General features: G+C 50.3%; 1 protein-coding gene and 1 long non-coding RNA gene across 5 annotated transcripts in view; one reads left to right on the top strand and one right to left on the bottom strand.

Annotated features, from left to right (window-relative positions):
• The window catches only part of PDE4A (phosphodiesterase 4A), a 35,344-nt gene extending 12,640 nt beyond the window's left edge, over window positions 1-22,704 (top strand). For 3 of the 4 annotated variants that reach the window (XM_054562182.1, XM_054562184.1, XM_054562183.1), the window contains exons 2-15: window positions 6,793-6,984; window positions 7,861-7,897; window positions 8,004-8,074; window positions 8,838-8,887; window positions 9,066-9,178; window positions 12,698-12,791; window positions 14,467-14,690; window positions 16,185-16,283; window positions 16,389-16,553; window positions 16,805-16,904; window positions 16,999-17,153; window positions 17,376-17,498; window positions 18,007-18,189; window positions 20,515-22,704. In XM_054562182.1, the coding sequence (XP_054418157.1) occupies window positions 6,793-6,984; window positions 7,861-7,897; window positions 8,004-8,074; window positions 8,838-8,887; window positions 9,066-9,178; window positions 12,698-12,791; window positions 14,467-14,690; window positions 16,185-16,283; window positions 16,389-16,553; window positions 16,805-16,904; window positions 16,999-17,153; window positions 17,376-17,498; window positions 18,007-18,189; window positions 20,515-21,192 (2,284 nt within the window). In that variant the 3' untranslated portion in view covers window positions 21,193-22,704. Of the gene's footprint in view, window positions 1-6,792; window positions 6,985-7,860; window positions 7,898-8,003; window positions 8,075-8,837; window positions 8,888-9,065; window positions 9,179-10,805; window positions 11,200-12,697; window positions 12,792-14,466; window positions 14,691-16,184; window positions 16,284-16,388; window positions 16,554-16,804; window positions 16,905-16,998; window positions 17,154-17,375; window positions 17,499-18,006; window positions 18,190-20,514 lie in introns of those variants that run through there. The other variant, XM_054562185.1, reaches the window with a different exon arrangement.
• A 153-nt stretch (window positions 22,705-22,857) lies between these two features.
• LOC129061513 (uncharacterized) lies at window positions 22,858-24,900 on the bottom strand. The gene is made up of 2 exons (XR_008528195.1): window positions 24,783-24,900; window positions 22,858-23,478 (listed from the first exon to the last, which is right to left on the bottom strand). It is a non-coding gene; the product is annotated as an uncharacterized LOC129061513 (long non-coding RNA).
• Window positions 24,901-27,744: the final 2,844 nt, after the last annotated feature.

A 27,744-nucleotide genomic window follows, 5' to 3' on the forward strand; every position in this document is an offset into this window, starting at 1 on the left:
ATTTCTTTTTCTTGTCTGATTGCTGTAGCTAGGACTTCTGATACTATGTTGAATAAAAGTCGTCATAATGGACACCTTTGCCTTGTTCTTGATCTTAAGGAAAACACTTTTAGCTTTTTACCACTGAGTATGATGTTAACTGTAAGTCTGTTGTATATGGCCTTTATTATGTTGCGATATGTTCTATTCCCAGTTTGCTGAGAATCCAGCATAAATAGATGCTGGATTTTGTAAAATACTTTCCCTGTCTCTATTGAAAAGATCATATGATTTTTATCCTTCATTTTGTTGATGTGGTATATCATGTAAATTTGTGTGTATTGAATGAACCTTGCATCCAAGAAATAGATCCCACTTGATCATGGTGAATGCTCTTTGTAATGTATTGCTGAATTGTGTTTGCAAATATTTTGTTGAGGATTTTTGCAGCTATGTTCATCAGAGATAATGGCCTATACTTTTCTCTCTCTCTCTCTCTCTCTCTCTCTCTCTCTCTCTCTCTCAATGTCTTTGGTTTTAGAATTAGAGTAATGCTGGCCTCGTAAAATGAGCCTGAGAGACTTCGCTCCTCTAGAATTTTTTTGGAATAATTTGAGAAGAATGTTTGAATGTTGGGTAAAATTTACCTATGAGGCCATCAGGCCAGGGCTTTTGTTTGTTGGGAGGGATTTTTTTTAATTGCTGATTCAATTTCGTTAGTAGTTACTGGTCTGTTCAGACTTCCGTTTCTTCTTGACTCAGTCTTGGAAGACGTATGTTTCTAGGAATTTATCCATTTCTTCCAGGTTGTCCACTTTGTTGGCATATGATTGTTCATTATATTTTCTTCTTGTAATCTTTTGTATTCTGTGTCATCGATTGTTACTTCTTTCATTTTTTATTTGATTTATGTGGGCCCTCTCTCTTTTTTTTCTTGGCGAGTGTGGTTAAAGGTTTATCATTTTCGTTGATCTTTTCAAAGAATCAGCTCTTGGTTGGATTGATCTTTTGTGCTGTTTTTTTTTTTTTTTTTGACCCTATTTTGTTTATTTCCACTCTGTTTATGATTTTTCTTGTTTCTAGAGGTAGGCCTATAATGCTATGAATTTCCGTCTTGGGATTTCTTTTACTGTGTCCCATAGATTTGGGGCCATTGTATTTTCATTTTCATTTATCTCAAGGTATCTTTTAATTTCTTCCTTGATCTCTTCGTTAACTTCATTTTTAAAAAGACTTTATTTATTTTTAGAGAGAGAGGAAAGAGGGAGAGAAACATCAATGTGTGGTTGCCTCTCACATACCCCCTTGGGGACCTGGCCCTCAACCCAGGCATCTGCCCTGACAGGGAATCAAACTGGTGACCCTTTGGTTCGCAGGTCAGTGCTCAATCCAATGAGCCACACCAGCCAGGGCTCTTTGTTAACTTCTTTATTGATTAATAACATGCTATTTAGCCTCCATGTGTTTGTATGTTTTTCAATTTTCTTCTTGTAATTAATTTCTAGTTTCATAGCATTGTGGTTAGAGAAGATGCTTGATATGATTTCAGTCTTCCTACATTTATTGAGGCTTATTTGTGACCTAACATGTGTTCCATCCTGGAAAATGTCCTATATGTGCTTAAAAAGAATATATATTGTACTGTTTTGTGGTGAAATGCTCTAAAAATATTAATTAAATCCATCTGGTCTAATGGGTCATTTAAGGCCACTGTTTCCTTGTTTTCTGTCTGGATGATCTATCCATTGATGTCAATGGGATGTTAAAGTCCCCTACAATTACTATACTAGATCTCTCCCTTTATGTTCATCAACATTTGCTTTATATACGTAGATGCTTCTGCATTAGGTGTGTAACTGTTTACAAGGGTTACATCCCATTGTTGAATTGATCCCTTTATCATTATGAAGTGTCCTTTGTCTCTTATTATAGTCTTTGTTTTACTATTGCTATTCCAGCTTTTTTTGTTTCTATTTGCATGAAATATCTTTTTCCATCCCTTTACTTTCAGTCTGTGTGTGTCTTTTGATCCAAAGTGGGCCTCTTGCAGACAACACAGGTCTTGTGTGGACCTTGTTTTCTTATCCATTCAACCACCATATGTCTTTTGATTGGTGCCTTTAATCCATTTACATTTAAGTGACTATTGATAGGTTCATAGTTATTGTCATTTTATTATTCATATTTATATTCCCCCCCTTCTTCCTCTTAAACAAGCTCCTGTAACATTTCTTTTAATACTGGTTTGGTAGTGATGAACTCTTTTAACTTTTTCTTGTTTGGGAAGCCCTTTATCTCTCCTCCGATTCTAAATGATAAGCCTTTATGGATAGAATAGTCTTGGTTGTAGATCCTTGCTTTTCCTCATTTTGAATATTTTGTGCCAATCCCTTCTTGCCTGCTAAGTTTCTGTATAGAAATCAGCTGACAGTCTTATGGGAGCTCCCTTGTAGATACCTTATTGCTCTTAAGATTCTCTCTTTGTCTTTAATCTTTAGCATTTTAATTATGCTGTGTCTTGGTGTGGGCCTCCTTCGGTCCATCTTGTTTGGGACTCTCTGTGCTTCCTAGACTTGTATATCTATTTCCTTCACTGGGTTAGGGAAGTTTTCAGTCATTATTTCTTCAAATAGCTTTTCAATCCCTTGTGCTCTCCCTCTTCTCCTTCTGGTACCTCTTTGATGTGAATGCTCATATGGTTGATGTTGTTCCAGAGGTCCCTTAAGTTATCCTCATTTTTTTTCATCTTAGAACTTGTTTGGTAATTTATTTTTAAATTATAATACTAGTGAAGAATCTCAATTCTACAGACAATTATAAAGTCTGGTATAACAAACATCCATTTTGTCTTCTTTACTTATCTTTCTTTATCCATTCACATACTTCCTCAGAGGTGACCACCTTTATCATGACTCAGTGTTTAAAAACATGCCTGAAGATATATAATTTTATTACACATTTTGTGTCCATAAACAGCATGTAATATTGTTCTCCATGGCTTATATATAAATGGTATTCTATTGTGCATCTTCCTTAACAGTGTTTGTGAGGGATGCCTATCCTCCTTTTTAAAAAATCTTTTTTCTGTTTCAACTGGGTGTTTTCCTCTACCTCACCTTCCAAATCATTGATCCAATCCTCCGCTTCACCTGATCTGCCATTGATTCCTTCTAGTATATTCTTATTTTCTGAGCAGTTCTTTTTTTGGTGTCTATGAACTTTTTTATGTTTACTATCTCTTTGTTGAAGTTACCACTTAGTTCATCTATTCCTCCTCTAAGTTCATTGAGTATCCTTATAACCAATGTATTGAACTATGCATCTGGTAGCTCGGTTGCCTCCATTTCATTCAGTTCTTTTTCTGGAATTTTCTCCATCTTTTTCCTTTTGGGTACATTTCTTTGTCTCATTTGGTCTGCATCTCTGTGATTGTTTCTATGTTTTAGGTAGATTTTCTACATCTCCCAATTTTGGCAGGGAGGCCTTACATAGGAGGTGTCCTGTGGTACAGTCTCCCTGGTCATCTAAGCCAGGTGCTTCAGGAGTGTCCCTTGTGTGGGTTGTGTGTGCCCTCCTGTTATGGTTGAACCTTGATTGATGTGGCATGTCAGAGTAGGGCTGACCCTCAGGCTGACTCCTTATGAGGACTGGCTACAACCACAGAGCAGGATTCACCCCAGCAGGGCTCTGGTGCCTGCTGAGACCACCCTCTGGGCATGCCTTTTGTGAAGACCATTAAGTGGTGCTCTCTTGTGGTCTGAAGCTGGCCACTGAGTGTGTTGGTTCTGGGGCCTCTTGGGAGGGGCTCAGGGATGGCCCAGGTCAGCTGCTGCCCTTACCTGGCCCAGGGCCACCTGATAGTAGCTACAAAGCAATCCGGTTGGTAGCTGCCTTTGATGGGCCGGAAGGCACATGGGAAAGGCCGCACTAAGAACTGAGGCTAGCTACTGCCAGTGGCAGACCTGGGGTGCTTAGCAGGAGGCACAGGGCACGTTAAGGCCTGTGGACTTTTGGTAGTTTTTAGGAAAGCATGCAGCACAGGCCAAGGCTGGCTGCATATGAGAAACAGCCCCTGGCCCTGGCTGCCGTGGCCCAGTGGACTGAGTGCCAACCTGTGAATTGGAAGGTCACAGGTTCGGTTCCCAGTTAGGGCACATGCCTGGGTTGCAGGCCAGGTTGCCAGTTAGGGGTGCAAGAGGCAACCACACATTGATGTTTTTCTCCCTCTCTTTCTCCCTCCGTTCCCCTCTCTCTAAAAATAAATAAAATATTTTTTTTTAGAAAAAAGAAGTTTGAATATTTGACTTTAAAATTTCAGGTTTCTTTCCTAAAACTGGAATATCTGATTACTCAGGGCCCCAGCCCCACTCTGCTTTTGGTGTTGGTTGCCTGGGCCTTTGAACATTTTTTCTACTGGGAGTAACATGCTCTGATGGGGGTCAGGTAGGCGGAGGGCAGCAGTTTACATTTTGGTCTAAGGAGTCACAAGACTTGGTTTTGAATTCCGACCCCATCATGGCCTTGCTGTGTGACTCAGAATTAATCATTCTCCTCTTTGAACTTCGTTTTTCCTTGGTAAGAGAGAGTCAGGGAAGTCCCTCCATTCTTCGCACACTCCAGAAGACGACTAGAAAAATGGTTCAAGATATGGAAGGTATTATCACTCTTCCGTTCTAGGAGACTTTAGACTGACTTCTTAGCAGAGGAACTATTCAAACACAATCTCATGCTGATTCGCAATCAGTAGGGCTGGAAAGGAGGGGTTTCCATTTCCTCCCTACTCCCTTGAACCCCCCAGAGGGCAGGCTGATGTCTGGTCACTAGTCTAACCCCCTCACTTTAACAGTAGTGGAAGTGACCAGAGGAAGTGTCTCTGAGGCCGCAGAGCACATTGCAGGCGCACAGCTCCCTTTCTCATACTCAGCTCTCCCAATCGACTGCCTTGCTGAATCCACTCCCCCATTGGCATGTGTGGAGCCGGGAGACTTAGAAATGCCAGGGTTTTTTGAGCTCTGTGCCAGGCACGGTTCTGAGCATTTTACCTGTTGCTAATGCTGGCCACCTGGATGTCCCGAGGGAGGTGGTGGTTGTGTTCACTGTGTAGAAAAGGAAACTGAAATTCCATATTTTCTCCAAGTCATACAGCTGGAAAGTGGGACGTAACCAACATCTCCCTGCCTCATCCTGAGGGTCCTGGTCTTGTCGGTGCCCCCAGGCTGGGGTCCCACTATCTCCCTTCTCTGTAGCTGTGTCTCTGTCCTAGTCCATATCTCTATTCCAGCCACACCAGCTTCCCTGCTGGCCCTCAAACCGAACCCTGCCCCAGGGATTTTGCACTTGCTGTTCCTTCCTCCAGGAGCGCTTCCTGCCACCTCCTGCCCCATGGCCTTCCTCCTCCTCTTTCCGGCCCTGCTCAGATGTTACCTCCTAAGACAGGCCTGCTTCAACCACAGCAGCTAAAGTCAGCTCTCCAGTAACCTGCAGTCATCCATCCAGTTTAATTCTCTGCAAGGCACAGTCCAATTCATGTATTCATTTATATATATTATGATTCATTCAGTAAATATTTGCTGTGTGTCCACTATGTGCCAGGCCATGCATGTTCTTGGCACAAGTGACACCGTAGTAAACAAAGCAGACAAATATCCCTGATCTGCAGCACTTCATTCTATAAGGGCAAGCAAACAGTACAGGAGTAAAATGTAGATTGTGTTCGGTAAGTAAGATTGTTGTAAGAAAGGGAAATAGGAAATATTAGGGCAGGGGTGGGAATTTTAGATGCGCGGGTCAGGGGAGGCTCTCCCGAGGAGTCAATATTTGAGCCGAGGCCTGAAGGAGGTGAAAGAGGAGCAACTGGAGACCTAGGCAGGATGAAGAGCCTGTGCAAAGGCCATGAGGCAGAAATCTGCGTGGAATGTTTAGGGAATAGTGAGAAAGCCTCAGTTGTGGTTGGAGCGCATGAGTGAAGACTAGAGTGAGAGGTCACGGGCAGGGCCTTGTGGTTGCAGTGATGACTTTGGCTTTTCCTCTGAGTAAGTCGGGGTCCAAAGAAGGTGCTGAGAAGAGGAGGGATGTGACCTGACTCAAGTGTTTACAGGCTCCTTTGGCTGCTGAGGGGGAAACAGATCTAGGGGCAAAGACAGGAGCCAGGATCCTGGCCGGGTCACTTGGTTGGTTGGAGGTCTGTCTTGTGCACCATATGTTGTAGGTTTGATACCCAGGTAGGGCACATACCTAGGTTGTGAGTTCAATCCCCAGTTGGGGCACATGGGTGGGACAGCTGATTGATGCTTCTCTCTCTTTTCCTCCCTCTCTCTAAAAAAAAGAAAGGAGCCAGGGACCAGGGCACGGGTGATGGTACTGGTTGAGGCAAGTGATCAGGGATGGTGGCCAACGAGAGGCTGCGAAGTGTACCAATTCTGAATAGATTTGGGCAGTGAGGCTGGTTTGAGGTGCTATGGGAAAAGTAGAGTCAAGAAGGACCCCACAACTTTTGGGGTATGCGCTGTTACTACGTTAACCGGTTTATAGTCCAGCCCTCCCCATGTCATCTCTGTGAGGGACAGGTCATGTTCTGTCTCGATCACTGCTGTATCCCTCACACCTACACCAGGGCCTGGCTTACAAAGTCTCTCAGTAACTGTGTGATCTCTGCAATTCTTTGTCTCCCAGCTCTTTCAGGGTGTCTCTCTCTCTCAGTGCCCTTTATCTGCCCCTCCCCTCTGCCAGGAATTCCCTTGGCGCCCTTGCTCCTTTTAACCTCCGCGATGCCATCTCAGCCCCCCTGACCGCTGTTTCCGCCTGCCCCTGCAGCTTCGAGACAGAGAATGGGCCTACACCATCGCCTGGCCGCAGCCCCCTGGACTCGCAGGCGAGCCCAGGCCTTGTGCTGCACGCTGGGGTGGCCGCCAGTCAGCGCCGCGAATCTTTCCTCTACCGCTCAGACAGCGACTATGACATGTCGCCCAAGACCATGTCCCGGAACTCGTCAGTCACCAGCGAGGCGTGAGCACTCCTTAATCCCACCTGCCAGCTCTTCCAGGCCTGGCTCTCTCACAAGCTGCCCTTCCTAGCAAGGAGGGGCACGCTGCCCAAGCCCCGAGACCTGTCCTCCCCAGAGAAGGATAAACAGCCCCCCTCCCCTTATAAAGGGCTTAGTCCCTTTATGGCATGTCCATCCAGTGAGTACCCGCCCTATCTCTGTCCCCTACCCAGTCACACTGAGCCCTTACCTCAGTTCCAGCCCCCACCCTTGTCCATGTAGTGCCCGCCCACCCAAACTACCCATTGGCTGCTGGGGCCTGGCCCGCTCTCAACCTGTGTCTCTGTCAAGGAGGGAGCACCTCCGGTTGAGCCCCTCCCCACCACTGCTTCCTCCCACAGTGCCCACCTCGGCTGCGCCTCCCTCCAGCCTTTCCTAAGCTAGCCTCCCTTATCATGACCACCACTGAGGCACGAGCATCCCCCAGACCTGCTCAGCGCCCCCCTCATTGGATCCTCTACCCTGCCCCTGCCCAGCAAGGTATCCACCTCACTGTCCCTCCCAGGCCCTTTCCTGCTTACGCCCTTCCCCACCCACTGCTCTCACCTGTATGTGAGAGGTATATGTGCTCTTCATCTCCCCACCACCCACCTGAGCCCTTCTCCCTGACCTCCGGTTCCTTCAGGCCTGGTCCCTGCAGTGTGTTCACTCTTGGGAGGTGTACGTGCCCTGCCCCTACTGCGTGGAGCGCCCTCCCTGGCTACCAGCCTCCTTGGGCCCCACCTCCACAGAGTGTGCGCCCTAGAAAGGTGCTTCTCTGGCACCCCACCCCCAGTCCACTCAGGTCCTTTGGCACCCTGCTGTGAAGACCCCTGACCTACCCCTGTCCTTGATTATAGGTATGCCGAGGACCTCATCGTGACGCCATTTGCCCAGGTGAGACCCCTCTCCTAAGGATCAAAGGGGCTCCAAACCTCCCCCACACTTGGGGAGAGGGGCCTAGCCCCAGCTACTCTCTCCTCACTGCTGCCCCTGGTCCTAGGTGCTGGCCAGTCTCCGGAGTGTTCGCAGCAACTTCTCACTCCTGACCAATGTGCCCATTCCCAGCAACAAGTAAGTCTAGGCTGGGCCCCAACGCCCATGATCACGAGGCTAAGTGTACCTGGGTTCCACTTTTGGCTCTGCTGTGTGACCTCAGGCGGGCACTTGATCTCTCCTGAGTCTCTGTTTGGGCGACAGCTCCCTCTTAGCCAGTAAGCCATCGCAATTCAAATGCCATGGCACAGAAGCTTTTATAAACAAAGATGGAGGTGTCCACATACAGGGTGATGAGGCCATAGGTGGCCAGCCACCCGCCACTCCTGCCTTCATACCAACTTGCTGCGCAGACAGCATCCTGAGGTGCCTCTATTCCTTCTCCATGAAATGGGAATTTAATAGCTCCTCCATTAGATGGCTGCTGTGAGGGGACCAGAGGATAATAATATAGAAAGTGCTCAAACATTGCCCAGCACATAGTAAGTGCTCATTAAATAGGTGTAGTTGTTATTTTGGGTCAGGGGTGTGGCTAAGAACTGCTGCTCCCTCTGGGAGTCAGGAAAGGATGGTCAAGGAAGCAGGAACCTTGGAAACAGAAGACCTGACCCTACTGCTAAGCAGCCACACAGCCTCCAAGGAAGCTGGCTCACCTCTTTGAGCCTTAGTTTCCATGTCTGTAAAATGGGTTATTGCAAAATTCTGTAAAAAAGTTCAATTAGAGTACATGACAGTATGCCCTGTAAACCACTAAAAAAAAAAAAAAAAAAATCAATACTATCTATGGAGGAAATTTTGCGGGGACCTGGGGGGCTGGCACTGGAGCCCCGTTTCATTTCAGGCGATCCCCACTGAGTGGGCCAACGCCGGTCTGCAAAGCCACGCTGTCAGGTAAATAAGCCCAGGGGTAGCCGAAAAGGGCCCCTATTACTGCCCCGAGGTGTTCCCTCACCCGGGGTCATCCCCTTTCCCAGCATCCCACTGGTTGACCCCGATTACCATGGGCCGGGGCCTCTGTGGGTCTGCCTAAGGATCCCCTCATTTGCCGCCCCTGCTGCCCCTTCTCCAGAGGAGACGTGTCAGCAGTTGGCCCGGGAGACGCTGGAGGAGCTCGACTGGTGTCTGGAGCAGCTAGAGACCATGCAGACCTACCGTTCAGTCAGCGAGATGGCGTCCCACAAGGTGTGCAGCCTCGGCCAGGAAGACAGGGCAGGGCATGGCAGGGCAGGGCCAGCCCCTGGACGGGGCCTGCGGGGTGGAACCAACTGCTGGGTGGAACCTGTGGGCGGAACCAGCCCTGGGATCGGGCCAATCCCTGGACAGGGTCTGCGGGGTGGGACCTTGGGGCGGGGCTGACAACAGGGTGGAGCCAGCGAGCAGGGCCAATACCAGGATAGGGCCTACAGTGTGCGGTCAGTCCCTGGGCGGGACCAACCCGTGGGCACAACTTCAGGACTTGTAGCTCCTATGGATTTTAACTTCTCCCAGGACCTAGGGAGCCTGGTGTGGGGAGTGTGTTTGTCTGGCTGTACATCTGTCCATACACAATCATCTTGCTTTGGGCGGTGTTGTGTGCTCGTTTGGTCTACGGGTGTGTGTATCTTTGACTGAGTCTGTGTGGCTGTCGATTTGTTGGCCACATTTTTGCAGCGCAGGGTTGGGTGTGTTCCATCCAGGAGGTTCTTTCAGGAGTGGCGTACAGATGTGTACCTATGGATCGTGTGTGGGTATGCACAGGCAATTATGCGGGGTTATGTGTGGGTCTGTGCTGGAGGGTGTGTATGTCTAGAAGGGTGAGTTGGTCCACACTTGTAGGGTGTATCTCCATGTATTTGTGACTCTGTGTGTGTGTGCGCGCGCACGTGTACTTGCAGGACAGCAGGGGAGGGTGCAAGGCTTCTATGTACAGCTGTGCAGATGGTGCACTGTGCAACTCCGGGGCCCATTCAGAAAGTAGGCAGTGGGAACGATGCTTCCTGGAGTTGCGGGGTTTGGTGGCAGCCCCCGTGGGAGGATGCATCTCAGGAAATGGATGTACAGGTGGGGCGTGTCTGTGTTGGGGGCGGTGTTTTGGCCTGTGGGTGGAAATTTGTATAGGAACTTACAAGTCTGAGGGCAACTGTGTCCCTGAGGGTGTGTTGAGCATCTGAGAATGTGACTGTCTCTCTGAATGTGAATCTGTGAGTGCGTGTCTGTGATGGGTGTGTATGTGAGTGTGTGCGTATTTCCTCCTGCATTTGTCAGGGTATGTTTGTGTCTAAGGCCACTTGGGTATTTGTGTTTGTTTGAAAGTGTATCTGAAGGTGTGTTGAGTATATGTTTATAAGTGTGTCCAGCATCAGAGTGTTTGTTCCTCCGTGTGTGTTTCCATGTCTAGGTGTGGGTCTGTGTTCTTGGAAAGGGTGCGTCTGCAGGCATTTGTGTCTCTGCGTACTCAGCTGTGTACCTATAAATGTATTGCACATCAGAATTGTGATGATGTGTGCATAGGGCTTAAAGCATCTGGGTATCTGTGTGTGTTCAAATGTGTCAAGTGTCTGGCTGTGTTAGTGTGGAAGGTGTGTCTCAGAGTGTTCGTATGTCTGTGAGTGCGGAGCGTCTGGGTGTGTATCTTTGTCTCTGGGTGTGTCCATGAAGGGGGAATGTCCTTGAGGGGGTGTGTACTCCTCTGCCTCTCCCAGCCCCACCTGGGTCCTGGCTGAGGTCTGTGGGCTCTGATGCCCCTTTAACGCCCCCCCACCCACGGCACCAGCTGACATCACATGCAGCCTGCCAGTGCTGCAGTGAGCACGCACACACAGGCGCACACACAGAGCCAGAGCCTCTGAAGCCGCCTCCTGGGACCCTCGCCCTTCTCCTCCATGGGCAGGGGTCCCTGGCCACCTCCAGCCACTGCTGTGGGGGGGCCCCCAGGGGCCAGGGGCTGGCAGACCATGTAACCAGGGCTGCCACCGGGAGCGCGGAGGGGAAGGGAGCCCCCAGCCCTGCTGGGCCGGCCCAGGCCCCTCCGCGGCTCCCCCTTCCACTGCCCACCCGCCCAGCACCCCACCCCCACCCCAGACGGTGGCTGTTAACCCCAGGACTCCCCAAGCTCAGCTTCTGTGTGTGGCAGCCCTGAGCAGGGCTAAGACTCCAAGATGCCCTTGGTGGATTTCTTCTGCGAGACCTGCTCCAAACCATGGCTGGTGGGCTGGTGGGACCAGGTAGGGGACCTCAGGGTGGGGTGGATGGGCAGGAGATCTGGCCTTGGCCCTCAGACCTCTGACCCTTCAACCCCTGGTCTGGAATTGTGTGTTCAGCTGTGCACGTGTATGGCCTGGAGGTGAATGCTTATGACTGTGGCTCTGTGTGTGGCCCAGGGCTGGGCACAAATGGTGGGTGGCTAGGGGTGTGGGTCTCTCTGGGCGTGACTGTCACTGCACACATGTGTGTGTCTGCAGTGGTATGGGGCCGCCTGTCTATGTGCTTGTTTGCCTGGGTCATGGCGCGGCCCTGTCTGGGCTCTTATGGCTCTGATTGTGGTGTTGTCTGTTGGACATCTTTGTGAGTGCAGAATGCGTGATTTTTCTGCGACATGTGATCCTGAGTATCAGTGACCACCTTGTTGTATGTGCCCCTTGACTTGCATGTCTGGGGCTGTGTGAACTGTGTACCATAGGAATCTGTGTCTGTGTGCTGTTTGTGACTTCGTGGGTCCATCTTGTGTGTGTAGGTGTTTCTCCCTCTCTCTATGGGCGCCCAAGGTCTCTGGGCAGCTCTGGGTGGAGCGAGTGCTCCGTCCGGAGTGGGCTCTCAGGCTCACCCTTCCTGCCCAGTGCCCCTCCTGCCTCTCTGGTCAGAGTCAGCTTCTGCTTTGGAGGTGCTTTGGCAGAGCTTGGGGGCAGGGAGCTGATGCCCTTTCTCCTTCTTGCACAATGTCACAGCAGATGCTGTGTGAAGTGGCATTAGGGGACCAGGAGGGACCCCCTAGCTGGGTTCTGAGTATACTCCATTTATCTGTGCATGTGGCCACCCCCTGAGGCTAAGAAAGAGGGGGCTATAATGGAAACCCCCTCCCCTGGGTGACCCAACTAGGGCTTCATCGGCTCACTATTTGCCACCTGCCCCAGCCAAACCTTTTCGTCACCCAGAACTTGGGAACTGTGTTTCCTTCTTCCAAACTGGGCTGGGTGCTGGGGACCAGGACCCCCAGGGCATGGTGTCAGTGCCTGGGGAGAGAGAGAGGCCAGCAGTAGCTCTGGGAAGGCAAGTGTTAAGGGGCCTGAGGCCTGCCCCCCTTTCCCCCAAGCTCAGCAGCTGGTTGGAGGGGGAGTTGCTAAGGAGACTCCCATCACCATGGCAATGGGATTCTCCTGATACTCCATTGGCTCCCTGTTAGTTAGGAGCCCCTCCCTTCCACAGGTGCTCCTCTGGCTCCTCCATGTGGGGGGAGAGTGTGAGAGTATGGGGAGGGGAGCCCCCCTTTCTCAGACAAGGAGGGATATGCTGGGTCCTGGCTCCCCAGGCCTGGAGACCCCCATCCAGAGCTCAGAGAAGGGGAGGGGCTGACCCCTCCCCTCTGGCAGCCTGCTGGCTCCCTTGGCTGAACAGAGAAGTGGGAGGGACTCCTGGGGTCTTCAGAAGTTTCTTGGGTGAGGCTGACTTCCCCTGTTTTCTGTGACCCCATTATTCCTTCCTTCCTTCTTGCCTCCCTCATCATAGTTCAAGAGGATGCTAAACCGTGAACTCACACACCTATCAGAGATGAGCAGGTCAGGAAACCAGGTCTCTGAGTACATCTCCACCACATTCCTGGGTGAGTGAAGGGCAGCCCGTGGCAGGCGTACACACCTGGGCTGGAGGGGCCCCTCCAGACCCCGGGTCACGTTGCCCACCTTTGCCCAGTGGACCTTGAATCTCAACTCTCCAAAGATCAAAGTCACCAGTTCAAGAGTTCCCATACTCATGATGCCCCCCAGTTCAGTGGGACCCCAACTTCTATAAGACCCCACATTAAAAAAATCTCTCTGAACTGAAAAGCTCTCCAAATTCAGTGGAAGCCCAGTGGTCTCTGAAACTCAAGAACCCCTCAAGACCCCAAACTCAAATAAAATTCCTAAATTTGAAAATGCCTTCAGGCTGCCCCGGCCAGGTGGCTCAGTTGGTTGGAGCGTCATCCCATATACCAAAAGGTTGGGGGTTCGATTCCTGGTCAGGGCACATGCGTAGATGGCTGGTTTGATCCCTGGTTGGGGCACATACAGGAGGTAACCAGTTGATGTTTCTTGTTTCTCTTGTGCATCGATGTTTCTCTTTCTCTCTCCCCCTTCCTCTCTCTCTGAAAATCAATAAGCATATCCTGGGGTGATGATTAAATAAATAAATAAGTGACTGGGAGAAAATGCCTCCAGGCTGAAAAGCCCCACAAAAGTCAGTAGAATCTGCAAACTTGTATTCTTCCCAAAATTCTTAAGGGCCCCTCAAAGTCAAGAGAGATGTCTAAACTCAGTGGGATTCTCAAACATAAGGGACCCTCTGCCCTGAATAATCCATAAAAGACCCTGAAACTTTAAAAAACCTCCAAACTGAAAAGTGCCCCAAATTCAATAGAATCCCCAAACTTTTATAACCCCCTCAAATTCAGATGATTCCCCAAACTTCAGGTGTCCCAACTCAATAGATTTCTCAAGCTTAAAAAGCCCCAAATTTAGGTGAATTTCCTAACTCAGTGGAACCCAAAGCTCATGAGGACCTCCAATTCATTCTAATCTCTGAACCCAAGAGCCCGAGCTGAGGATATTCCACACAAACTCAGGATAATTTCACCCTCACAATTTATCACCAAAGATCCTCAAAGTCAGGAGATTTACTCCTCCCCACAGTTTAAGAGAAGGTTCTGATTTTCAAAAGCTCCCTCCAGTGGGGGTGTGGTTGTCCAAATTCTGAGATCCAGCCAATGGGAGCACAGCATGCAAATGACCCCTGTTAGGCCCTGTCTCTGTGGGCCCCAGGTCACAATACCTGCCCTGGCTGGGCTCTGGAAGCCCTTGAAACCTCAGGAAAAGGGCTCCAGCATCTGGCTTCCAGGCCTGCTGGTGTTACAGGGTAGGGGGCAGGGTCCCTGGAGCCAGAGACCACCTGTCCCTCCCTCCTTCGAGCGTCTACCCCTACCAGCGTTCTCCGTCACCATGGAGGTGTCTTCAAGCCAGGGAAGGTTCGCTGCCTAACAGGGCAGGCAGTGGCTCTCCCTAGCATGCCCACCGTGGCTCCAGCTTCAGGCAGGCCTTAAAGTCACTACTGCAGCCCACCACCTCCCGGAAAAATTTCTACCTCCTCTCTGGGTTCCAGCCTATGAGTAACCAACAGCATGACACCCAGAAAGGGTCTGCCCTCCCGGGTGAGACTTCCCAAAGAGAATGGGATGGGGGCTGAGGACCAAATGAAGGAGTCTCCGAGGGGGACTCACGCTTGCTCTCTTCCGTCTTCTATAGACAAGCAGAATGAAGTGGAGATCCCATCGCCCATGATGAAGGATGGAGAAAAACAGCAAGCTCCCTGGCAAAGACCCTCCCAGCAGCCTCCACCCCCTGGGCCACAGTTTCAGCCCATGTCTCAGATCATGGGGGTGAAAAAGCTGATGCATAGCAGCAGCCTGACTGATTCCAGCGTACCCCGCTTTGGGGTGAAGACAGACCAAGAGGAGCTCCTGGCCCAAGTGGGTGGGGACTCAGGGGGTGCTGGGCTGGAGAGGGGCAGGGGTTTACTGGGGAAGGACTGGGTGTTAGGTTAGCCTGAGATGAGGATCAGGGTGTACAGGTCCCTCAGCTTTCTCGGAGCAGAGCGTTCCTATGCAACCTTTCGTAAACCCAAATGGCGTAAAATGAAGAGGCAGTTATCACTGACTTATGTCTTTATTTCGTTCATGATCCAAACAATTATGTCCAGTTTTACCCTAAGTGTAACACCCTTAGAGCTTTCTTAAGCTTTTCTGCTACCTTAGGACCCACCTTGCTAATGGATGCACAAAATAAATTTAGAGAAAGCACAGATGCTCACCGACACAGTCCACAGCACTGATGGCTGGGTGCTGAGGTGCAGAGTGCAGTTCCTGGGGGAGGAGCTTGGCAGGGCCGCCCTCACTGCCCAGGGTGCTGCTGCCTCTACAGCAGCTGTTGACAAACCAATGCTGAACGCTGTTGTCTGTGTTTGATTTTCACCTTTTTTTGTAAAAGCAAAACTCCTCTTTGGATTTCTGCCACTTAGCAAAAACAGGTACATGTATGAATGTCGGTCTTTCGTAAAAGCGAGAGGCATAATGTGAACTTTCTGCGACTCTCAGGAGCAGGAGAGGAAGGAGCTAAGCAAGGTGGTGGTCTTAGCTAGAGGCCGGCTGCAGCCTGACCCCACACAGACCTCGGGACTGTGAGCAGCACCGCGAGTTGAGCCTACCCTGAGGGAAGAGCGTTGGTCTCCGTGTCAGTCACTGGCTGGGAGCCATCCCCAGCGTGGATGGCAACATCCCCTTCATGTAGTTCCTTCAGGGACAAAAACAGTTTTCTGGAAAATGGGGCAGCTGTGAGCCTTAGACGCAGCAGCCCCAGCAGCTGGGGGATGGGCGCAGTGGCCAGTAAAGGGGGTCTGGGCAGAACCCCAACAGTGTGCACTGCAAGCCGGACCTGGGTTTGGCTCCTGGCTCTTCCGAGAGACCTTGAGCCAAGGGGCTCTAGCATTGATTTGTGCAATAGGTGTGATGTTCTCTCAGTGGCTTGCTCAGCTGACATGTACAGTAACCCTCCGCGAGCTGACGCTGGCGGCGCTACCCAGTGTTTATTGAGCACCTGCTACGTGCCGGCACTCTTCTGGATGTTGTGAAGACATGGAAAATTAGCCCATGTTTATTTCCTCCTGGTGCCCATGAGCAGCTTAGCTTGGAGGCTACAAGGTCTTGGTCGCTTCTCTGCCCCTGCCAAATGAGACCAAGCGCTTAGTGTGGTGCCTGGCAGATAATAAGCACTCAGCAGACAGTTGCCGTGGTTGCTTTGTTATTTCTCGGCCCAGTAGGACCTGGGCAGTAGATTCTGTGCTGCTGAGCCTGCCACCCACAGGGTAAGCAGTGATGGTGCCACCTGCAGACCAGAGCTCTGTAGGAAGGAGCCCAGAGGGCCCTGGGCCTTGCAGACTCCTGATCTCTGGCCTCCATCTCCTCCAGGAACTGGAGAACCTGAACAAGTGGGGCCTGAATATCTTTCACGTGTCAGATTATGCCGGGGGCCGTTCCCTCAGCTGCATCATGTACACCATATTCCAGGTAGGGCGGGCTGAGTGGAGCAGGGTGGGGGACAGTATGAGGGAGGGTCCAGAGTAGGGAGCTAAGGGCTAGCGGGGGTCACCACCCCTCCATACCTGCCCTCAGGAACGGGACCTGCTAAAGAAGTTTCACATCCCAGTGGACACAATGGTGACATATATGCTGACTCTGGAGGACCACTACCACCAGGATGTGGCCTACCACAACAGCCTGCACGCTGCCGATGTGCTGCAGTCCACCCACGTGCTGCTGGCCACACCTGCGCTGGACGTGAGCCCCGCCTGCTTGGCCCCTGCCCCACTGACCCCGTCTCTCTGACTAGCCGTCTCTGATCTCCTGTTGACCTCTCTGGCCCTGGGTCTCTGACCTCCACCTCTCTCCAACCCCATACCGCTCACTGATCCTTATCTTTTTCTCCTGACCCCCATCTTTTTTGACCCCCATCTCTCTTACCCTATCTCTCTGACTCCCCCAATCCTTCTAACTCCTGTGTCTCTCTGACCCTCTGTCTCTGCCTCCAGGCTGTATTCACAGACCTGGAGATTCTCGCAGCCCTCTTTGCTGCTGCCATCCACGACGTGGACCACCCTGGGGTCTCCAACCAGTTCCTCATCAACACCAGTGAGTGGCCCTCCAAGGGGGCGGGGCCTATCGGGATGGAGGTAGCCCTGTGGGACCTCCCGTCCCCTGACCCCTGCCCCGGCCTGGGCCGCAGATTCGGAACTGGCGCTCATGTACAACGACGAGTCGGTGCTGGAGAACCACCACCTGGCTGTGGGCTTCAAGCTATTGCAGGAGGACAACTGCGACATCTTCCAGAACCTCAGCAAACGCCAGCGGCAGAGCCTGCGCAAGATGGTCATCGACATGGTGGGTGGGCGGGGCAGGGACAGAGCAGAAAAGGTGGCCTTTGATGGGTCGTGCTTTGGGAAGGTCTGAGTTTGACATGGAAAGGCCTCTGGGGGAAGAGGCATCTTTTCATGGGACTTGTGGGGACAGGTTTAACCCCATGAAAACTTTAGAGGCTCTGGTTGGTCCAGTGGTCTGGTGGCAGAGCTTCAGTGGCCCCTCTGATGGCCCCCTTGCCCACAGGTGCTGGCCACAGACATGTCCAAGCATATGACCCTCCTAGCTGACCTGAAGACCATGGTAGAAACCAAGAAAGTAACCAGCTCAGGGGTCCTTCTGCTGGACAACTACTCTGACCGCATCCAGGTGCTCCCTTTGTGCATCGTATAAGAAGACTGGTCTCCTCCCTTCCCCTTCACCCTCAGACCTGGGTTCCTGCCCCTCTGTCAGCCTCTAGCTCCCCTCTTGCCCATCTTCCTATTTTCCTTTCTCTCCTCTTTCACCTTCCCATTGCCCCTCACCTCCAACCGCCTCCCCCAATTCTTCCTTTCATCAACCCCTCCCTTCCCCTCTTCCCCACCACCTCCTCCACTTTTCCCTCCCCTCTCCCCCTATTTCCTCCACCTCTCCACTTCCTTCACACCTCTCTCCCTCTACCTCCTCTTTTTCCTCCTTCCGCCTGCCCTTTCCTCCATCAACCCTTTCTTACTTCCTCCCTCCTCTCTCCCACTTACTCCCTCTTTATTCCTCTGTCTCTCTTCATCTCCCCCCACCCCTCCTCCCCACTCCCCTCCCCACGGGGGGAAGGTAAGGAAGCCTGAGGCCACAGGCTGAGATGGGAGCATGGCCTCTGAAGGTCCCGTGCCCTGTGCAGGTCCTGAGGAACATGGTGCACTGTGCGGACCTCAGCAACCCCACCAAGCCGCTCGAGCTGTACCGCCAGTGGACAGACCGCATCATGGCTGAGTTCTTCCAGCAGGGCGACCGTGAACGTGAACGTGGCATGGAGATCAGCCCCATGTGTGACAAGCACACGGCCTCCGTGGAGAAGTCTCAGGTACAGTTTCAGGGCACCAGCCTCCCATCCCATCCTGGCCTGGGGCTTCGAGGCCCAGAAGGTCCTGGGCTGCCCCTCTGCAGTATCAAGCCTCAGTTTGTTTTTCCCTCCTCTGTCTGATGGGGAATATGCAACATTTTCTTCTCCACAGAACAACTAAACTGAGCCTTGGGCACACAGACTTCATTCAGACAGTTCTAACTCATTTGCAGCAACCGCTGTAGTGCAATGATAATACTTAGCTGGACTTCAGTTACAGACCTTATGTTGGCTCAGCCTATTTCCAATGTCCTAACCTGGCCAGTGACATGGTCCCTGATTTTCAGAGGATTTCAAGATGAGATGAATTGACCTGTCTTCATCGTGTGTCTGATTAATTAACAAAGAGGGACAGGAACACAGTCTCCTAAAAGACTCAACTCTGAAGTGTGAATGTAAGAGTTTGTCACACTCCCCACTTCTGGTCTCCTCCCAGGGAGACTCACCTTTCCCAGTTCGGTGTCTGTGCCCTCGCAGGCCAGCCTCGGGGTTTCCCAGCCTTAGCTCTGTTGGCAGTTGGGGCCAGCTCACTCTCTGTTGCGGGGCCATCGTGTGCACTGTATGATGCTGAGCGGCATCCTTGGCCTCCACCCACCAGATGCCAGGAGCGCCCTCCTCTTCCAGGCAGAACATTCAGGTGTCTCCTGGGCCTGCACATCACCCTCAACTCTGATGAAAACCAGTTTCATAGTTTTATTATGTAGTTATTTTCACAGGCAACTTAACTTTTAGCTTTTTTTAAAAAAGGACTTTATTTATTTATTTTCAGGGCGAGGGGAAGGGAGGAAGAAAGAAAAGGAAACACTGATATGTGATTGGTTGCCTCTTGCATACCCCCAACTGGGGACCTGGCCCACAACTCAGGCACATGCCCTGACTGAGAATCGAACTGGTGACCTTTCAGTTTGCAGGCCAGCATTCAATCCACTGAGACACAACAGCCAGGGCTAGCTTTTTTAAGAATATAAATTGTATGAATATATACCCATTTTATACAGCTTGCCTTTTCAACAATGACGGAGATCTGTCCAAGCAAGCTATTACAACAGATTTACCACACCCACAGATATAGAAAGATAATGGTTGTGTAGCCATCTCCCTGCTGATAGTCATTTAAGTGTTAAGGAGTTAGAAATTCACAATGACTTTGCCCTGGTTGGATAGCTCAGTTGGTTAGAGAATCACCTTGATACATCAGGGTTATGGGTTTGATCCCCAGTTAGGGTGCATACGAGATTCAACCAATGAATGCACAAACAAGTGGGACAATAAATCGATGTTTCTCTCTCCCTCCCTTCTCCCTTCCTTCCTATGACTCGAAAGATCAATTTAAAAAAGTGAAATTCACAGTGACTCAAACAAAATAAAGCTTTTTTCCCCTTTATATAAGAAAAGCCTAGAGAAAGGGAACTTGGCTCTCTGTGGGTCCACGAAATTGGCAGGCACGCGGAGCTTTCAGCGTTTCTCTTCTATCCTCTGAAGAATGGGGCTTCTGTCCCCAGAAATGCCTCTCATGGTCACAGACACTGTCGAAGCCCCAGCCATTCTGGCTGCATTCCAGGGAAGAAAGCCCTTGCCAGCTGATGCAGCGCCCAGCATCTTCCATCTACAGGTGGTCTCAAGACTACCCTCTCTTTGCAAGGGAGACTGGGAAATGTAGTTTTCAGCTGGAGGCATTGTGTCCCCCAAGGAAAAAAAAAATAAAGATTCTGTCCATAAAAAGTAGGGAAGATGATATCAGGGTGTTAGCGTGCCATGAAGTTATTTCTAGTTTCGCTTTGTTGCAAAAAATGCCATAGTGAATATCTGGGAACCACATTTTTAAAAAGTCCCCCACTGATGTGTACATATATGGAAGTGTTTCCAGTTTTTGTTTACGTCTCATGTGATCCTTTTTTGTTATTTAGACAAGAATTTTTCCAGGGTAGATCTGGAGAAGCAAGATTGCTGAGTCAAATGATATCAGCATCTTTTAAATTTTATCAGATCCCTCTCTGACCAGTGTGGCTTGGTTAGTTGTGTGACCAGTGTCGTCCTGCAAAGTGAAAGGTGACCAGTTTGATTCCTGATCAGGGCACATGTCTGGCTTGCGGCCCAGTCCCCAATTGGGGTGCATGAGAGAGGCAACCAGTCAGTGTTTCTCTCACACATCAATGTTTCTCTTCCTTCCTCTCTCTCTCAGAATAAATGAATAAAATCTTTCAATTCCATTAGATCCCCCAGCATGGCAGTCCCGTCTGTACCCATGAGCCACCAGTTCATTATGCCTTCTTCTCCCTCCCCCAGGTGGGCTTCATTGACTATATTGTGCACCCACTGTGGGAGACATGGGCTGACTTGGTCCACCCAGATGCCCAGGAGATCTTGGACACGTTGGAAGATAACCGGGACTGGTACTACAGTGCCATTCGGCAGAGCCCGTCGCCACCACCCGAGGAGGAGCCCGAGGGGCCAGACCACCCACTTCCACCTGATAAGTTCCAGTTTGAGCTGACACTGGAAGAGGAAGAGGAGGAGGCGCCCTCTGCCCTGGGTGCAATTGAGGTGCAGGAATTATTCGTGGCCCAGGATGCATCCCCAGCTGAGGAACTGGTGGAGGTCGATGGCCAGGACGTGTCCACAGAGGTGGAGGTAGATGAAATGTCCTTGATACAGCAAGCAGACAGTGTGGCTGCGGGCCAGGATGAGTCCACGTCCCCAGATGCATCTGTGGATGCCGTGGGCAGCAGCAGCCCCCCTGCCCTGTCTCCTGAGAGCCCCACTCTGCCTGCCTTGAGGACCCCACCCACCCCAGAGGAGGCCCCGGGCCTCCTGGGCCTCCCCTCTATGGCAGCCGAGGTGGGGGCCCAGAAAGAGCATCAGGCTGCCAAGAGGGCATGCTGTGCCTGCACGGGGACATCGGGCGAGGACGCCCCCGCACTCCCAGCCCCTGGCGGGTGGGGGTCTGCCGGAGGCCCCACCTGAGCCCCAACCCCTGCACCCTTTTGCCCTCCCTGCCCCCTTTCACCATCATCATCCCCCAACTGCCTCCTTCACTGCCTCAAAGACTCTTGGGCCTCCTAAGAAAAAAGAAAACAGAAAAGTGGGTTTTTTTCTCTTTTCTTTTTTTCCCCTCTCCCCCCACCCCCAGCCCCACCCACGAGGCCGCTTTTTGGAGGTGGGGCCTGGGGAAGGAGGGGCTGAGGTCCTGGAAGGGGTTTTATTTTTGGAATTTTCATTGTTACATTTTTAGAAAAAAAAAGAAAAAAAGAAAAAAAAAACCAGGATGAAACACAGCAACTGTAGATGCTCCTGTTCCCGGCTCCCCTGGTCCATCTCCTGCCCCTCCCCCACCCCTCCCAGGCCCCAGGCTCAGTCTTCCAGCCTCTTTGGGCTCTCCACCTGGGCCCAAGCTGGCGTAAGGTCTCCTTCCAGGCTCTCCTGAACTTTGGAGGGCTTCTAGAATCCAGCCAGGAATAGCCATTCTGGGCAGTGGCCCGGTATGGGGGAGTCACTGTGAGCGGCCCCAGCTCTAGCCCCTCTCAGGCTCACTGCCCACCCCCTCCAGAAGTCTTCCGCCTCATTTTGCACAAACCTGGCAATACCGACTCGGAAGGGCATGGGCATTGTGTACAACTTAGGTTGCTGGGAGGAGAGGGTGTTGCAGGGACGATCACACCACCAGCCTGGGGTCTGAGATTGGAGGAGGGCTGATCTCCCTCTGCTTGCCACCCCTTTCCCCTTCCACTTCGGATTTCATTTGAATTTTCTCCATTTGAGGGGCAGCTCTGAGCTGCACCCTCTTCTTCCAGCTGCTTCTCCTCTTGTTTCTGCCTTAATGATTCCCACGGCCATAGGAGAGGGTTGCAGTGGCTCCCACCTGCACCTTGGGTGGGGCGGGGCCAGGCCCAAAGCCCCCATCCTAGGCATCCCCCAGCATCTTCCTGCCACCGTCCCCAACCCTTCGCCCTAGGAGGAAGCAATAATGGTGTACACCTACATTTCCTTTCTGGGCGTCTCTTCTCACCCTGGCACCAAAGTCATTTCTCCTTTGTCCCACCTTGCTAAGCCTCCCCCTCTTCCCCTAACTATCCCCCCCACCCGCACCCTGAGCAATATGACAGACAGATGCAAGACCATTTTTCTCCAAGCCATGGGGGACTGTTTGGAAGGAAAGACCCCCTGTTCCCACTCCCCTATGCCCTTTGGCCTGGCTCTGCGGTTGGGCAGGGCAGGGCCTGTCTCGTTGCCCCCACCCCTCCAATTCTGAGCACACAGTACTGTAGCCTCCTCTTCCCCCAGCCTCCCATCTGCCATCCCTCCGGGGAGTAGCACTCTCTCCCACCCTCATGATACTGTACAGGGTTCATTTTTGTAGCAAAAGTAGTTCCTGTCCTAGCTGGCAACCAGGGTGGGCCTTTTTTTGTTCTTTCTTTTTTTTTTTCTTTCTTCGGTTTTTTGTTTTGTTTTGTTTTGTTTTTGTACATACTGTAAGGTTTGTTTGTAAATTATTCTACAGAGGCAAAAAGGGAAAATACACTTGCCCATCCCTGACTGACCCAGTCAAGGGAAGGAAGGGTGGGGATCTCCCAGAGGGAGAATCCCTATTCCTGCTGTATTATACAAACTGTACCATAGACCCCAAAAGGGTGGGCTCAGCGCTGTTGTTTGATGGGGAGTTAGTTCATCTGGGGGTGAGGGCTGAGTATAGCCTGTCCCAGGGCGGGTGGGGCTGGCTACAATTGATGGACCATCCCTCCCCAAATCAGGGCTCCTCTCTCCAGGGGGGTTACAGAGGACCCCTCGAGTATTGTCCACTTTGACGATCAATCAGTCAGTCCATTGATCGATAATCAATCCTTCGATCTTGTCTCCAATTAAACCAAGGCTTTCACCGATCTTCCTGGCTTATGTGGCTTTCTTTCCCACCCTTGTTCTTGAGGTGCGTCTTCTCTGCACTGTCGGCCTGGGGTGGAAGGTGAGGGAAGGGGAGGCTCTGACCCTATCCCTCCTCCGGTAGATGGAAGCTGAGGGGGTTGCAGGGAGCTTGGGGGAAAGCAGCTCCAAGATGCAGACCAGGTCCTGGCATGGGGCCTCCAGGTTGTAAAATAAAGGTCGGGCCCATGCAATCGATGGAGGCCAGCAGACCCAGGTAACCTTGCTTCTCCTGCGTAGAACATATCTGACACAACTCTTGGGTTCTTCTGGAATCTCAAAGTCACCCCTGGAAACCTCCAGGAGGCCTGATTGACACCTTCACCATCTGGCTGCCTGGTCATGATAAAAAGCCTCGGGTCAAATTCTGCCGTGTAGACATTAAACATGATATGCAGGCACAAAAGAATTTACACCCGTAAGTCCTATGAATTCCCAGCATTCATCCATGTTGGTATTGCAACCTTCACGTTCCATGAGAACAAAACCAAGAAACAAACCTGAGTATTTTAAAGGCAGGATTCTGTGTTGCTTTGGGCCTGTAAGTCTTCCTTTGGGTTTCAGGCAAGCTGAATACTCCAAATTAATGGCTGGACACAAAACAGGCTCGGGTTAGAAACTCTGCTTCCTAACTTGTACATACAAGGTTGGGGAGTGAGCGAGGCTCATATTTTAACCAATTCACGTACTCTAATAGTGTTAATTCCACCCATGGGAACCCCTTTTCCAAACTTTATCAGGCTGATTAACCTGATTTCACCAAACAGTGCTGACATTCTTTATACTAATGAGCAAAACGTCCCAGGTGGATAGAGCTATGGATAGCAGAAGTGTTTGTGAGGTGGGCTTTTGGATTAGAATACTGTCTGCCTCTGGGGTGTAATAAACAGATACACACATACACACACCGTGTTTGGCACTGTGGGATTAGTAGATGTATATATTACAGCATATGTGTTCTGAAACAAAATGAGGGCAGCTTCCTTGCATCTAGGAAAGGTTGACCCACCTACTTACTCTGCCATCTGCCACTAGTACCAGGGACTAGTTTGAATCCCAGCTATAGGTAATGTCTCCTTGGGTGTGATCTCTCTGACCTTCAGTTACCTCATCTGTAAAACGGGACAAAAATCTCAGACTTACAGGGTCAGCCTGGAGCAGGGCTGTCCAGTGAAACTTTCTGTGATGATGGAAATGTCCTACATCTGTGCTATCAGCACAGTAACCACTAGCCGCGTGTCGCTATTAAGCACTTGAAATGTGGCTACTGCAGCTGAGGAACTGAGTTTAATCTTCCTTTATGTTAAGTAGCCACACATAGCCAATGGCTGCTGTATGAGGCTGCACAGTTCTGGAACTTAAATGAGAGAGTGAAGGTAGAGGATTAAGTGCATACAAAGGTTCGCCAGCTTGACTGTGGTTTAATGATTCACGGTAGATATCGTGGCCCAGAGGAGAGGAAGCAGCCAGCACCCAGAGAGGAGAAGTGAAGCTGGAAAACTAGCTAGAAGTTTCCAGGGAATCTGAACTTCGTGCAAGAAGCAAAGAGGAGACACAGCTCTTTCCCCCAGGGCATTTCAAAGGGAGGCAGAGTCGGAGAGAGAGTATTTGGGCTGGGGGCAGGTGGCAACAGTACTAACCTCAGGGTGCCAGGGGTGGCCAGTTGAGTCCGGTTTAGCCTTCTTACTCCAGGCTTCAGTTTCCCTGAGTATAAAAGGGCAGGCGTGATGTCCCAAATGCCTCCTGTGTTGGGACAAAGTTGACAGGCTCAGAATGTGGATCAAAGGGTGGAGGTGACATGTGACCATCACTGGCTCTTTAAAATCCTCCTGGTGGGGAGTTCATTTTTGCTCAGGCAAAGGTGACTAAGGGCTGGGAGGCCTTGTAACCTGACCAGGACTGGGGATACTGGGGGAGGGGTGGAGGCAGTTAATCCTCTGAAGTTGACATCAGCCACTTACAGGCTACCTGGTCTTCAGCAAATGGCTCCACTTCTCCCAGCCTTTCCAGGGCACTGAACTCATTAGAAGGATTATTTTATTCACTCTCCAGCAATCCTTGAGGTATGTTCTAGTATAGGCTCTATGTTTCAGATGAGGAAACTAAGGCCAAGTAGTGATCTCGCAGCACTGGGAAAATTCAGGGAAATGAGGCCAGGATCTCACTTCACCAAGTGCCTGTTCTACAATAATAGCTACCAAATATTTTTTTGTATTCTTACCGCTCTGTTATTTCATGTGCACAAAATCTTGAGATGTGGGTAATGTTTTTTCCTCTTTCACAGCATAAAAATGTAAGGAAGTACAAATAAAAAGCACTTTTTTTCTTTTTTATCTATTGGCAAATAACGAATATATGAACTATTTTGAAGTGAGCAAAACACTTTTCATAGCAGAAGCTGGCACCCAGCTTTCCAGGAGTAGTCTGACAATATTTATCAAAAATTTAACAACTGTGGCCCTGACCAGGTGGCTCAGTTGGCTGGAGCATTGTCTTGTGTACCAAACGGTTATGGGTTTGATTCCTGTTCAGGGCACATACCTAGGTTGGGGGTTCGATCCCCAGTCGGGGCATGTATAGGAGGCAATCCATCAATGTTCCTCTCTCACATCGATGTTTTGCACTCTCTCCCTTCCTCTCTCTCTAAAATCAATTTTTAAAAAATCCTCAGATGAGGATTAAAAAAATATTTTAAAAAATTTTTTAATTAAAAAAATATAGCAACTGTGCATGCATTTTGACCCAGCCATTGCAGTTGGATGTAAACCTTAAGATGCAGGTACAAAATGACGATTCTAGTGTTAATCAGAATATGAAAAATTATTAAAGACCCAGATGTCCAACCTAGGGATTCATTATATTATGCCTCACCTGCACAATGGAATAATATGCAGTCATTACAAATGAACTGAGTCTACATTAAAATGACAAAATGTTTGCAATGAGAAGGACAGGTTTCTAAATGTTCTGCATTATATGATCCTACTTAAAAACAATATATGCATCGAAAAGGCAACTTCTCTGTCCAAATATTAACAGTTCTCCAGTGGTGGGATTAAAAGAGATCTGTGTTTTCTGTTCTGTATTCTTCGATATTTTCTGAATTTTAGCAGTGAGCATGTATTACTTTTATAATCAAGGGAAAATTTATTCATAATCATAAGAAAGAAAGAACAGCCAGCAGTTGTTATCTGGGAGCCACAAAAGCATGGTAGATAAGCACACAAGCTCTGGATTCAGCTTACCTGGGTTCTTCCAGTTAAGGATTGGGTTAGTCTGAGCAGGTTACTTACCAGCTCTGTACCTCAGTTTCCCTCATTGTAAAATGAAAATATATAATAGCCCTAGTTTACCAGGTGATTTCTATGTGCCAGGCACTTAATTCTCACAAGAGCCTATAAAGGAGATACTATTATTATAAAATAGGTCATAGACCTTTCCTAAGATTCCTGCCTGCAAGAAAGAGAAAAACCTCAAGACAAAGAGCCCAGCACCATTCCCTTTCTTTTCTTCTCCCCCGTCCCCACTTCTTTCTCTGCAGGCATGAGTCTCCTAAACTCTAAGGCTGTGAGCAACTGGCAGCCTGTCTCAGGCTAACCCCCAGAACCTGTCCCCAAAGCCCCCTTTTCTCTGACTTCCCAGTGAACTAGGCAGTGCAGCCTAGGCTCTTCTGTTGCTTCTTTTATGCTAAGCCCTTCCTTGTTTTACTGTCCTCAGCTTTAATAAATGTATCCTCATAGTCAAGAAATAAAATAAAATGGGTCATCGGCAAAAGTTGCCAACCTATGGGAAGGGGAGGCTCCAGCGCCCCTAAAGTAAGGCTGAGGAACTACAACAGGACCAATAAGTTGCCCCGGCGCAGGCGCAGACCGGGTAGGAGGCGTGGCGAGGGCAAGTAGGAGATTTTTCCCAGCACTATGATTGGTGGGCCTCTGAGGGCGGGAGCCTTCGCCTTTAAGCACGGGGACTCCGTAGCGGAAGGCCTCCTACCGCAGGTGAGAGAACTCGGGCAGTTGAGGTTACTTGGTGTCACTCCTTTCCTCAGAGTGAGCCCAGTGTCGTTCCCACTTTCTTAGGGGGACCCGAACGTTGTCTGCCTTTCCTACCAGTACCCTGGTATCATTCCCCACTTCTTAAAGGTAACACTTGACGTCACCTCTTTTTACTGAGGGTGACCCATCATGAGCCGTCCACTTTCCCCAAGGAAGACCCCAGCCTCCTCTCTTCCTCCTAAAGTGAACCCTAGCAGCGTCCCTTCCTCCAAATAGTGACGTCAGCGTCGTCTCCATTTCCTTAGGGCACCCTGGCCTCGATCGCCCTTCCTGAGGGGGCCCTGGTCTTAGTTCCCCTCCTGTGAGGCCCCAGCATCCTTCCTGAGGGAAACTCTGTTTTCACCACCACTTCCTGAGGTGTCCCCTCCCTCGTCTTTCTCTCTTCCTAAGTGGACCCCAGCTCATACCTGCTTCCTCAAGAGTCCCCAATATTGTTCCTCCTTCCTGAGAAACAGACTGACACTGTCCCCCACGTTCCTGATGGTTTCCTATCATGTCCATCCCCACACCCTGAAAGGACCCACCATCTCCCTTTTCTCTGAGGTGCACG

The sequence above is a fragment of the Pteronotus mesoamericanus genome, unplaced genomic scaffold, assembly GCF_021234165.1.
Source record: "Pteronotus mesoamericanus isolate MK-2021 breed Mesoamerican mustached bat unplaced genomic scaffold, CSHL_Meso_final scaffold_636, whole genome shotgun sequence".
Lineage (NCBI taxonomy): Eukaryota > Metazoa > Chordata > Mammalia > Chiroptera > Mormoopidae > Pteronotus > Pteronotus mesoamericanus.